This window comes from Molossus molossus, unplaced genomic scaffold (assembly GCF_014108415.1).
Source record: "Molossus molossus isolate mMolMol1 unplaced genomic scaffold, mMolMol1.p scaffold_m16_p_18, whole genome shotgun sequence".
Taxonomy (NCBI): domain Eukaryota; kingdom Metazoa; phylum Chordata; class Mammalia; order Chiroptera; family Molossidae; genus Molossus; species Molossus molossus.
In genome coordinates, this window is record NW_023425353.1 from 62,176,486 (window position 1) to 62,188,810 (window position 12,325).

The 12,325-nt window shown below is 61.0% G+C and overlaps 1 protein-coding gene across 1 annotated transcript; it reads right to left on the reverse strand.

The window, feature by feature from the left end:
* Positions 1-2,284: 2,284 nt before the first annotated feature.
* Positions 2,285-6,889, reverse strand: MYL3 (myosin light chain 3). Its single transcript, XM_036266985.1, has 7 exons — positions 6,718-6,889; positions 4,971-4,998; positions 4,692-4,841; positions 3,790-3,963; positions 2,798-2,875; positions 2,658-2,700; positions 2,285-2,475 (listed from the first exon to the last, which is right to left on the reverse strand). The coding sequence occupies exons 1-6, from the start codon at positions 6,841-6,843 to the stop codon at positions 2,672-2,674; spliced, it is 585 nt and encodes a 194-aa protein (XP_036122878.1). The 5' UTR covers positions 6,844-6,889; the 3' UTR covers positions 2,285-2,475; positions 2,658-2,671.
* Positions 6,890-12,325: the final 5,436 nt, after the last annotated feature.

Genomic DNA, 12,325 nt, shown 5'->3' on the forward strand with positions numbered 1-12,325 from the left:
GCGATGACCCAGTGTCACTGTGGATGGCGCCTGGAGAGAGGATACAGGGTGTGGCCGGCTGCCAAGAGCCATAGGCATCCGTGCAAGAATGTCAGAGCAGAGGAGAGACAGTTGGTCCTGGGGTCCTGGGGTCCTGAAGCTGAACTGTGTCCCTGGGCCCGAGCCCCCTGGCTGCTGCACTGACCTCCTGGCTCAGGCTGGCCCAGGACTGGAGAGACCTCAGAGATCAGACCTCAGGCCAGATGGAGGAAGTGAGGCCGTAGAGAGACCCCAGACTACCCCAACCTCAAGGGACATGGGACCTGGCACTTTCAGTATGGAAGGGACCAGACTGACAGGAGGGCAAACTCCTTGACCCCTCCCACCACTTCCCACCAGCCTCAGGGCCACAGGCTGGACCACCCTGCTTGAGGGGGGAGCTGGGACCAGTGTTTATGCAACTGCGGGGAGGCCACAGCCTGGCTGGCAGTGCCGCCCGCTCAGCACCAGCGCTGACTCGGCAGAGTCCCCAGCACGTACACACTCAGACAAATGCACAGACACACGCATGCACATGGAGATAACACACGTGTGCACATGCACAAACAAGTGGGCACACGCATGCACAAGCGTATACACATGGGCACTCACATTCACAGGCACACTGTGGACATATGCACACTCAGACACACTCAAACACACAGAAACACACGTTCCACCAGCCCAGGAGAGACCCTCGCCCTGCAGCTGAGTGCCACCTGCTGGGTCATGCGGGAACCTCTGCCAGGGTTTGGGGGGCCTCCATAGTTTCCCACAGCAGCTACAGCATCTTACAGCAGTGCCCTCGGTCCCAATTTCTCTACATTGTGTCAACACGTCATTATTTTTTGGGTTTGGGGTAATAGCCACCCTAATGGGTGTGAAATGTTATCTCATTGTAGTTTTCATTAGCATTTTTCCTAATGATTAGCGTTAAGCATCTTTTTATGTGCTTATTGGCTATTTGTACACCTTCTGTGGGAAATGTCTATTTAGATCCTTTTAATTGGGTTGCTCATTTTGTTGTGGTTGGCTTATAGAAATTCTTTATATATTCTGGATATTATCTCCTCTTAAATCTTTGTCCAACTATTAGCTTCTCAGATAATTACTAGCCTCGTTGTTGAACATGTCGACACCTCCCAACTCTCTCTCTCTCTTCCTTTCTCTCTCTCTCTCTCTTTCCCTTTCTCACACATGCACACTGACTACACAGCCCCTTCCCTACTCTGGGTTCCTCCTCAGCCTTTATCTCTAGTTGACATGCTTAATGCTTAGCTCTTCGTCAGGTCTGTGCGAGCTCTGGAGGGCAGAGGTTTGACTGCTTTCTCCACCGCAGTGTTCCCAGGGCCTGGAACAAAGCCTGGCACACAGTAGGTGCTCAATTAATTCTGACAACCCTTCATACCCCGCCCCCCATCCAGGGCCAGCCTCTCTGCAGGGCACTGCTCTTCCTCCCACTGAACTCCAGTACCCCTTCCTCTAGGACTCCTCCCCTCACTCTCCACTGGGCTCCCCGAAAGGGGAGGGGAGGGGCCCTGGCCCACGAACAGGGTGTGGCGGGGGGGGGGGGGGAGAGGTTTGCAAGGTGTGTGCGTCTCTCCTGTACCGCACACTTGGGTACTGCTTGCTTGTCTTCTGCTGAGAAGCCCAGGGCTGAGAACCCACTGCGACCCTGGATGCTGCCCCACTAAGGCCTCTTCCTCTGGCCTGGAGCCACACCTCAGAGTGCCTCAGTTTCCCCCATCTGAGTCAGACAGGGTTCTAAGGCCTCTTCAGCTCTGGTAGCCTGGGATAAAGTTGGCTCCTGACCTGCCACCCATTCCTGCTGTGATTCAGGCCAGGCCACTCTCCGCTCTGGGCCTCAATTTCCCCACCAGTGTCATGGGCGGCTCTGGGCCGCTGCCCATGGTTCCCTGGTGGCTGGTGTGGAGTGAGACAGCTCCGGCCGTGGCCTCTCTGTACGAGGGCAGAGCACGGTGGCCGTCTCCAGAGGGGAAGGGGAGGGCAGAGCAAGGGAGGACACGCAGGCCCCCTCCTCCCTGTCTCGATGGGCAGGCTCCCAGGGCGGACACCAGATGGGACAGTTTTGATCGGATGAGTTTCAATGGGGCGGTTCTGACCGGGGGAGCAGCATTTCAAAGGGACTCCCTTTGTTTCGTCCAGGGCTCACTGGCCTATAGGGTTTACGGACGTCAACCAAGGGGCCACAGAGAGGACAGAGCAAAAGGAAGAAGGACAGGAGGAAGGAGGAAGGAGACGGAAGGAGGAAGGAAGGAAAGAGGCATTTATTCGTGGGGCCCACGGGGTGGGGACAGAGATGCAGTCACAGGAACATGCAGCCTGGTAGGGACCGGAGGCAACAGCCACGCAGAGAGCTGGTCAGGAGCCTTCCTGCAGCTGCAGACCACTGATATCCACACCAGCGCTGTCCCCAGCGTGGCCTCCCCGGGCTCCCTGAGAGCAAAGGGTCACAGGTTACAGTGAAGGAGCCAAGTGAGGCGGCAGGATTTCCATCGAGAACTGGAGTGGGTGACAGTGGGGAGCTGGACACGAGAATTTGGATGACAGAGGCATGAGAGGGACACAGCTGAGGTCAGCAGAGGTGGCAGCAGGGTGAGAGGAAGCGGGAGTCTCACCTGGGGTGACAGGTTCAGCTGGCCATGATGTGCTTCACGAATGCTGGAAAGAAGGGGCGAGTGATGGAGAGGGGTTCGGCCCTGGGCAGCCAAGGGTGGTGCCCATGCCCCGCAGAAGACCTGCAGCCCTCCGAGCCCACCTTCATAGTTGATGCAGCCATTGGAGTCCTCCTGCCCAGCCATCAGCTTCTCCACCTCATCTTCTGTCAGCCTCTCACCTGGCGGAGTGGGCGGCCGAGTCAGCACCGTCCAGAGGAGCGGAGGGTAGGACACATCGGGCCCCTCTGCGTGGTGGCTTGGCCTCTCCAGTATCCCCACACCTCATGTTGGCATGGCCACCGTGGCTCACGAGGCCTTGGCCACAACCCTCATTCTGAGACCAGGAGAACCAGTGACAAGTCAAAAAGGCAGGGCCTGGGGTGCAGCCTAGGCTCTGTCCATAACAGTGCCACCTTGGTATTCAAGTCACCAGCATGTCCCCTCCTCTGTCTTCAGTAGGCTGGCAGGGGTAGAGCGGGGAACCCGGGGCGGGGATGACTATGGAGGGGACCACTGTAACCCCGGGCGGTCAAGCACTGTCCCTCCCTGTCTGCGCTGTGCCGTGTGTGCTGACCCCCTCACAGGGGTGCCGGCTGCGGTTCTCCACCCCCAGCCACACACACACAACCCTGGGGACCAGCACAGGCCTGCGCGCACAATAGGTGCTCAATAAACATTTGCTGTAGGGAAGTCTCTTTTAAAAGGGGGCACCCCTGCCAGCCAGGCACCTGACAGTGGGGAGTCAGGATGCCCAAGAGGCAGGCATGTGACCTACTCGGCCACTCAGAGAACGTGGCTCTGGATCTTGACCTGAGGCAATGACCCCAGGACTGAGCTGATCCTCCTGGAGCATGACTTGGTCCTCCCTGAGCCCAGAGCTGCCCCATCTCCCTTGATACTGTGAGCTGCACCAACACACCTCCTCCACCCCCACCTAAACTCCTAAATCCCCCACATTCTGACACCTGCCATAGAGGTGCCTGACTATGTCACTCTCCATTTAAATGGGACACGGGCCTGGGGGTGGCGACAAAGTGGTTGCTCCTAGGATGCCCCCACCCCCCGAGGAGGAGCGGGGTGAGGGCTCCCTCACCCAGCGTGGCCAGCACGTGGCGGAGCTCGGCGCCCATGACCGTGCCGTTGCCCTCCTTGTCGAAGACCCGCAGCCCCTCCACGAAGTCCTCGTAGGTGCCAGTGTCCTTGTTCTTGGCGATGTGCTGGAGCATGGGCAGGAACGTCTCAAAGTCCATCATCTTAGTGTTAAGGTCTGTGGAGAGATGGTCCCAGGCAGACCTTCCCTGAGCCTACAGTGAGAAGCTACTGCCCTCACACATTCCCAAAGCACCCCACGCCAGTCTGGCATCCACGAAGCCCTCCGCCATCACGGGGCACTTCAGTCAAGAGAAACGCTCTTTCCGCAGCCTGTGCTGTTCCGAGGAGCGTCTGCTGCAGGGGCAGCGCCCGGGCCCTGTCCAGCACCTGCTCCGCTTTGGGAAGCAGTCCTTGCTGGTGTGGTCGTCTTATAGACCCTCACCTGCCACCTGATTGGCAGGAGCAGCTGAGCCAGTAGAGGCCCTCCCTGGAGCTTCTGAACCTTCCCTGCGACTCAAACCACTCCTCCTCGGGGCAAAGCAGGACCCACTCGGCCAGTGTGGCCAGGGAAGCTGGTGGGCCCTAACCAGAGAGGTGCCAAGGGGCAAGGAGAGGCAGAGCGCACCCTGGCTGCCCTCACACCGGCCACTGCAGCTAGTCCGCCCTGTCCTCAGTCCCCTGTGACCAGGAGGCCTGGTTCATCAGCATGGGGCCAGGGGGGACAGCAAACCCGCTCTGCCCGGCACGGTGTCAGTCTCCCGAGACCAGCCTCTGTCCTCATCCGGACAACGGGAAAGTGCACAGCAGGGAGGTTCCCGTGTTGTCCCACCACAGACGGCAGCCCACCCTGCTGGTCTCCCCAGGAACTGGCACTAAGGGGAGATCTCAGGCCGGATGTCCAACCTTCCTGCTTTGGCTTCCCCAGGACACGGAGCACCTCGGCCTGCGTGGGGTTCTGGCCCAGCGCCCGCAGAACATCCCCGCACTGTCCGTACGTGATCTTCATCTCACACTTGGGCGTGCGGTCGAACAGCATGAAGGCCTCCTTGAACTCTGGGGAACAGATGTGAGCTAGGGACACTCCCAGAGTGCGCCCACCCCTCACCCCCACTCACCTCACTGCTGCCGGCCGAGAACCCCAGGCCCAGCCCTGCAGCCCCCCGTACCCAGATCCCCACTCACCTTCTATCTGCTCCGGCGTGAACTCGATCTGAAAGGAGACCCCAAAGACGCTGAGTGCCTGGCTCAGAGGGTGAGGCCAGGCCTCCTGGGCGCTCTGTGGTCAGCCCCGGGCCTCAACCTCCAGCTGTCCCATCTGTCCAGATCCCAGCTGTCATGGCCCAGCGCCCCTGCTGTCTACCTTGACACCCTCCTGCCTCCTAACCCCTCCTCACCTGCCCACCCCAAGGGCCGTAGTTCTGAGTGTACCTGAACCCTAACACCTGGGGGATGTGGTGAGGAGGGAGGCCTGGTGCCCTGAGTCCCCAGTTCAGAGTGGGCCTTACCTGATGTCCCTGGTCCTGGACGTATGTGCCTGAGGCCACAGACCTGACCAGACTGGCTTTGCCACCCCACCATGCCTGGGCCCAGTGGGCAGGACTGGCCACGTGAGTGAGATGGAAGGGCTCATCTCAGCAGGATGTGTGTGTGTGTGCACAGGTGTGCGTTTATGTGCATTCACACCCGTGTGTGCATGTGTCCGTCCCTCACAGAGCCCTCAAGGCTGCGCACTGGCACTCACAGGGCCCTGCCTACACCTGGGTCTTGCACCCCCCATCCATGAGGGAAGGGCAGCCCCTCACCCGCAGCATAGCAGAGAGCCAGGGTGGTGCTGCTGAGGCGACATCAGGGCCACCTGAGGTCAGAAGGCCTCCCGGGACCCAGTCTCCTCCTGGTCTCCCCCTCCTCACCTGATACCAGGTCTATTTTTATCACTGCAGTCACTTGCCCCAAGGTCAAGGTTGCAGGAGGGAAAGGAGCTTGGGGGAGGGGGACATGACTGGCACCTCGTCTTCGGCTGCTCCCTTGGGGCTGCCAACCTCCAAGGTGCACCCCAGTGGGGGAGACCCTGCCCCCGCCAGCCTGCCATGGAGGTCCCCCGGCCCCTGAGAGCTCTGTCCACCTGGGAGCCTGCTGACATGAGCCTCCCTGGGCTCCTGGCAAAGCCTTGCCCTTTGCCAGCCAGCCCGAGTGGGAGGGGCAGGGGGCACATGAGGGGCCTCACTGTCCCCTCCTCTTGGAGGGGAGTGTGTGCCAACCTCAGATCCAGTGAGACTGGACAATGGCACCATGGGTCCCGGACGGTCGGCCCCTCACCAGGGGGCCTGTGGGACACAAGCCTGGGACTGAGGGGTGGCGGGGGTCAGGCAGCCAACTCCCAGGAGCACTCGTGAAAGGTTCCCGGCAGTCTTCAAGGGGTGTACTGCACGCTCCACAGCTGAGAAAACCAAGCCTCAGAGCAGGGAAGGCCTTCGAACCCGTGTCTCGGGGGACAAGGTAGGTGCCTGTGGAGCGAGGTGCTGGGAGCCGGCCAAGAACAGGGGACAGGGAGGATCCAGGGTAGTCTGTCCGCTATGCAGAGGCCACGGTGAGAGCCAGGGAGGGTCCCTGTCTGGCTGCAGGGTTGGGGGCAGGCGGCTCCAGGATCCCCCAAGGATGTGAGTGAGGTCCAGGGAGAAGAGCAAGGGAGTGTGGGTTCCAAAACCACCAAAGGACGTTCCCTTCAGCAGCACTGGGGGCGTCCTCTGACGTCTGCCCCTCCCCCGCTGTAGCCCTCCTGATGCCTGAAGACCCCAGCTCCTCTGACCTGTACACAGAAGCTTCCAGCATCAGCTCACTGCTCTTTCTGGAGCCTGGCCTGTCACTGGGTCGGTCCATTCTGGGAGGCACTTACCTGCCCTTCCTGCCAAAACCCAGCTCCTACACCCACCTTGATCTTGGAGGCATCAAACTCGCTCTCCTTGGGGGGCTCAGGCTCAGGGGCAGCGGGAGCTGGAGCTGCCTTGGGGGCTGCCTTGGCCTCTTCCTTCTTGGGCTCTGGCTTTTTGGGGGCCATGGGGGCTGTAAGCACAGAGAGGGCTGCGGAGAGAAGAAAGCAGAGACAGGGTAGGGGAGCCTCCCGCCCCTGGCCTTTATCCTGTCTGGACACCTCATGCCCCCTGCCCCACCCCCACAGTGCACAATAGGGACAGGGCCATAAAAGGATGTTGGCCAGGCTCAGGGTCTATTTTGGGGTCTGGGGAGGGCATTGTTCAGGCTCAGGAACGGGTGGGGGAGAGGGAGGGCTGTCCATTCCTCCCAATCACCTGTTGAGGAGGAGGGGGAGGGGAGGAGAGAGGACTGCCCCGCACCCAGCACACCCTCAAATGCACACGCACTGGGCCGCCCCTCCAGGGCCAGTGCCTCCGACAGCGCGGGAGGCTGGACAAGTGCACGCGCTGTGCTGAGTGGACGCAGGTGACCACCTAGGGCCTCAGTCACACGCCCACCTGTGCCCTCCCAGGTGCCTGCCGGCAGAGGCAGAGCGAGGCGGAGGACCGTCCTGTGTGCGGGTGGGGGCGGCGCCTGTGTCTGGGGGGGAGGGGCGGGGCTGCGTGTGTTCTCTGCTGTCTGAGGCGTGGGGCCCATGTGGCGGCATCCGCGTCTGTGCGGGCGGCTGGTGCAGGCTGGGTGTTTCTGGGTGTTCCTGGGTGTGGTGTGAGTGTCACAGCCCTCGGGCAGCTATGAGTCTGGGGGTCCTGGAGAACACCCCACGAGGCAGTAGAATGGGCACCTCATCCTTGAGGGCGGTGGCCCAGCTCAGTTCAACAGCTAAACAGCCACATGCACCTGACTGGCCTCCTCCACAGCCCCACGCTCCCCACGCACCGTGGTCTGCCCCGCGCCAGACCCTTGTCCCCGCTGACCTTCTGCAGGAGTGTCCTTGCTTCTCCTCTGCTTGGTACATTCAAGGCTCAACCACACTGCCCCCCCTCTAGGAAGCTCTCTTGGATACTGCTCCCAGCGCCCCACGTTTCCTTCTGCCAACCTTTTTGGGGGACCCTGGGACAGTCTGCCTCTCCATGGGCCCTCAGGGGGCTAGGTGAGCTTTGCCCCCTGCTACCCAGTTCAGGATGCTCCCCCCTAGTTCCTACCCTCGGCGCCCACCGTACAGTGCCCAGCCCGCAGCAGGCAGCAGTGACAGAGCGCAGCCTGGCTGGGCCACCATTTGGGGATGTGGGGACAGGAAGGCTGAGGCGGCGTGAGGCCCTTCCTGGCACAGAACTCCGAGTGGGGACGTCTCACAGACACACGGGGCTCCGTTCCTCGCCCAGCATCTGTGCTGGGATGGGAAGGAGGTGGGCCTTGTTATTTTTAAGTGCCGGAGCCTTTGATAGAAACTTCAGAGCCAATGGCCCCCGCTGGGGATGTGCCCAGTGTGGAGCTGGGGTGGAGCCCGAGAGGAGGAGCCACCTGCCCTCTGCCTGGGTGCCCGCACTGTCACCTGCTGGGCCCAGGTCTCTCATTCTGTGGCTCAGCCTCCGGTGAGGGGGACAGCAGTCCAGAGATGGGGCCAAGCCCCTCCTAGCTGGGACACAGGACATTCCTCCCCTCATCTGGAGGGCAGAACACCCTACATCTGGAAATCTGACAACATCCGGTGCTGGGGGGAGGCAAGTTTTTCACTTTTCTTCCAGATGTTTGGCAAGACTATTGAGAAAGAAAGGGGTGGAGAGGGTCCACAGAGATGAGCCAGAAATACCACAGAAGGCAGCCAGAGGGGGACACACAGAGGGAGGCCTGGGGCAGCCCACCCCGTCGCCCAGGCTGTCTGACCCTCCAGACAACTGACCTGGGTATCTCACAGGGGCTCCAGTCCCCGCCAACACTGCCAACAAACACTACCCAGCCCCCTTCCATTCCCCACGGAGAAACTGAGGTCCAGGGCAGAGGATGTGCACAGGGTCCCCCGGATTCCCCACCTCACTGTGTTCACACACACTGCCATCCCTTGGAAACCACCCGATGTCAGCTTGAGCAGCAGTGGGTGAGTGACGTGGGCCTCTAGGGCCAGTTCTGTGATGGGGTGGGCAGGCTCACACCCAGTGAGAGCCACTCAGCGCCACCTTCCTTTGCTGTGGGGGGTCATGGAGAGGGGTGTCTTAGTGCCTCTCCCTCGTGCACAGGGCAGATGTGGTCCCACTGTGGGGACGCCATGCACAGAACCATCATCCACTCTCCATCACCCAGGGCTCAGATGCTTACCCACAGGCCCCCTCTCAAACTAGAACTGATGCCCAGCCCCAGGACGGCCATCGGGACTGGCTGCTGAGGCCAGGAGCAGGGCAGGGGGTGGGCAGGCAGGCAGGCAGGTAGACCGGGAAGGCGGCACGTCGAGAGAGGGAAGGTGGGCAGGGGCAGCAAGGACAGGCCACACCAAGGCTTGGTTCTCATCTCTCCCCCAGGTCCCAGCCTGAGCTCCATGGTTTTCAGGAACAACAACCCAGCAGGCAGGATCCTGGCAGGGCCTGGCGCTCCTGGAGAGCCAAGGAGATTGGGCATGGGCCTGGGCCTGGGCCTGGACCCTACCCCTTTGGCCCTTCCAGCTCCAGTGTCCAGGTGGTGGCCCGTTCTAGAGCCTGCTCTGGGGACAGCCACCTTACCTCTCCCTCCCCACAGCCAAGGGGAATGCTGGGGAGATGTGGGTCCTGATTTCTAGGGAGTCCCTGAACAGAGGCAGGAGATCTCAGGCCACACTGTCCTCCTTCCAGATTCTTTTGTTTTTATTCCTTGCCAGAGAGTACTTTTCTACTTATTATCAGATAAAGTGGGAGGGAGGAAGAGAGAGAGAGAGATAGAAGCATCCACGTGATTGAGACACATTGACTGGCTGCCTCCTGCATGACCCAACCAGGGCCGGGGACGAACCACAACCGAGGTACGTGCCCTTGACCAGAATCAAACCCTCGACTCGATGGTCTGCGGGCCGATGCTCTAACCACTGAGCAAAACCGGCCAGGGCTCCTTCCAGGTTCTCGCCCGCCTCCCTGCCTTTGCACAGACTGCTTCCTCTCCCGGGTATCCTCTGTGAGACCCTGGTCCTGGCTGGCTCCTTATCACCCACGGGTCTCAGTGAGACATCGCCTCCTCTGAGAAGCCTCCCCAGACTACCTTGGGCCTGCTCCCTCTGCCCTGTCTCTCCCCTTGACTCTCCATCCCTGCATACCCTAAAGGAGCGCGTTTCTTCGTTACCTTGTGAGCAGCCCACCAGGAGTATCAGCTGGCAGAGGAGGAACTGTTGTTCCGAGTCCAGAACAGAGCCCGGTATGCAGTAGGCACTGCACACATGTCGCATGAGCAGATGTCCCAAACATCTCAACTTACCCGCCTCCCACGGGGGACTAGGACCCCTAGACAAACCCCATCCGTGGGGTGGGGCGAGGGGAAACGGAGAAGGGATTTGCTGGCTGGCAAGCGTTCTGGCCTGAGCGGGGTCCTGGGACAGCAGTGCAGCCCACAGCTGCCCTTAATCTCACCTGTCGCTGCCTTGGCCCGGGCTGCCCTTCCTGCCACTCTCCCCCTCGACCGAAAGTCCTCTCAACAGCCCGAAGAGGTGGGGTGAGCTGTGGTTCGGGCAGTGAGACACCGTGATGGGCAGCCAGCAGGGGGCGTAGAAGGGATAGGAACTGGCCTTTGGATCCTGAACCCAAACCCAGAAGGCAGGATCCTACCCAGACCCCAAACTCCAGACCTGGAACCTGGAACCCCAAACCCAGACCCCAGACTCAGGTCTCAGGATCCAAAGCCCAAACTTAGAACCTAGAACCCGAAGTTCAAGATCAGAACCCACTCTAGGGACTCAGACTCCCAACCCCAGGACGTCAAACTCAGACTCCAGACCTTAGGCCCAGGCCCCAGGGCACTAAACCCAGACCCAGACCCAGGCCCCAGGCCCCAGGCCCCAGGACTGTAGACCGAGACTCCAGGCCCACAAACCCAGACTCAGACCCAGGACCCAGGACCCAGGACAGGAACTGCAGGCTTTCCAGACTGGCACTGCCCTCTGCTTTGTAGACGAGGGTGGGACAGGATGGAGGGGTAGAGTCTTGGTAAACACAGCAGTGAGTGCGTGGCAGACCTTCCTGCAGTGTCCAGGGGGCGTGAGGCCTGTCCCTCACCCTGTCAGAGCCATTCCAAGTTGGGGAGTTCAGAATATGGTGGCCACATGGAGGAGCGAGGGAAGGGAGGGACGGGTGGGGTCTGGCTGTCCCTTGGGCCCCGGAGCCAGAGGCAGGGAAGCAGGGTCAAGCTCCCCACGTGTCCTTGTCCCCCAGGCCACAGGTTCTGCAGGCCGCCCTGGCCCTCCCCGGACCGCCCCTCCTGGCCCACAGCCTCTGGGCTGGGATGCAGGCCCACACTTCCCGGAGGAGTCGAGAACGCGGCCTGGGCCAGACCCAGAGCCTTAGAAGTAGGTCAAATGTTGCTGTGCAACAGGTCTGGGGACCCGGTCCGGCATGGCAGGCCCATGGGCTGCAGCTCACCCACCAGGGCACACGAGTATCCACACGGACATGAACCCATCACTGCATGCTGGTGCCCTAAATACAGACCCCAGCCCAGCTGCACAGATGGGGGCACCGATGCCCCAACCCAGGCTAGAGGTGGCACGAGGCAGCCACGAGGGCCCCGAGGAGAGGAACTTCTGCACCACCCACACCCGGGAACCTTGGGTGAAGGTCTGACTCTAAGGAGGACTTCCCAGCAGGGCTGCTCTGCCACCAGCAGGGTGTGGCCTGCTTCCCGGAGGCACAGCCCAGGACTTGAAAGATGGGAAGGAGTAGCCAAGAAGGAGGCAGGAGACTCCTTATGGTCTTGTGACCCAGGCTGGTCCTGGCTCCTCCTGGCCTCAGTTTCCTCATCTGTACAATGGCCACTGGTGAGGCAAGATGAGGCTGTGTTTAGAGGACAGTTGCTGCCCTGAGTCCTAGCCCGTCCTTGCCACCCCAAGCCACACACAGACAACTCTGTCCTCTGCAAGCCAAACACAACCCTCAGGCCCCTCCCTCTGCCCACTGTGCTGACGGGGACCAGATGCTCCAAACTTGTGGTTCTGGGGGAGGAGGGTGGCAGGGCCCCATGGGCTGGCAGGCAGGCCCTGGGTTTGGCCCAGGGGCCTATAATCAGCTCCTGCCCCTCTGATCCCAGCCCAGGACTGACGCTCGGGGCTGTGGTGTCCTGGCCGGCTGTGGCCACGGCCGCTATATTTGGGAGCCCAATTGAGCAGAAGGGAGGGGTGGACAGGCAGGATCCTCCAGGGACAAGTGCCTTGTGGGGGACAGGCTGAGGGACACTGTTGGCCAGGCTTGGCCCTTTCGGGAAGTAGGGCATAGCCTTGACTTCAGGGGCCTGTGTGAAGGGTGTGCTCTCTCAGAGACCTGGAAGGGGACATCGGCTCTGGTCTAAGGAGGTAGATTGGAAATGTTTCTGGGGATACTGAACCCTTATTTTAGTCCAAAGAGTCAGAATGACGTTGGGGCCAGGCATCCTGTGTGCATGGA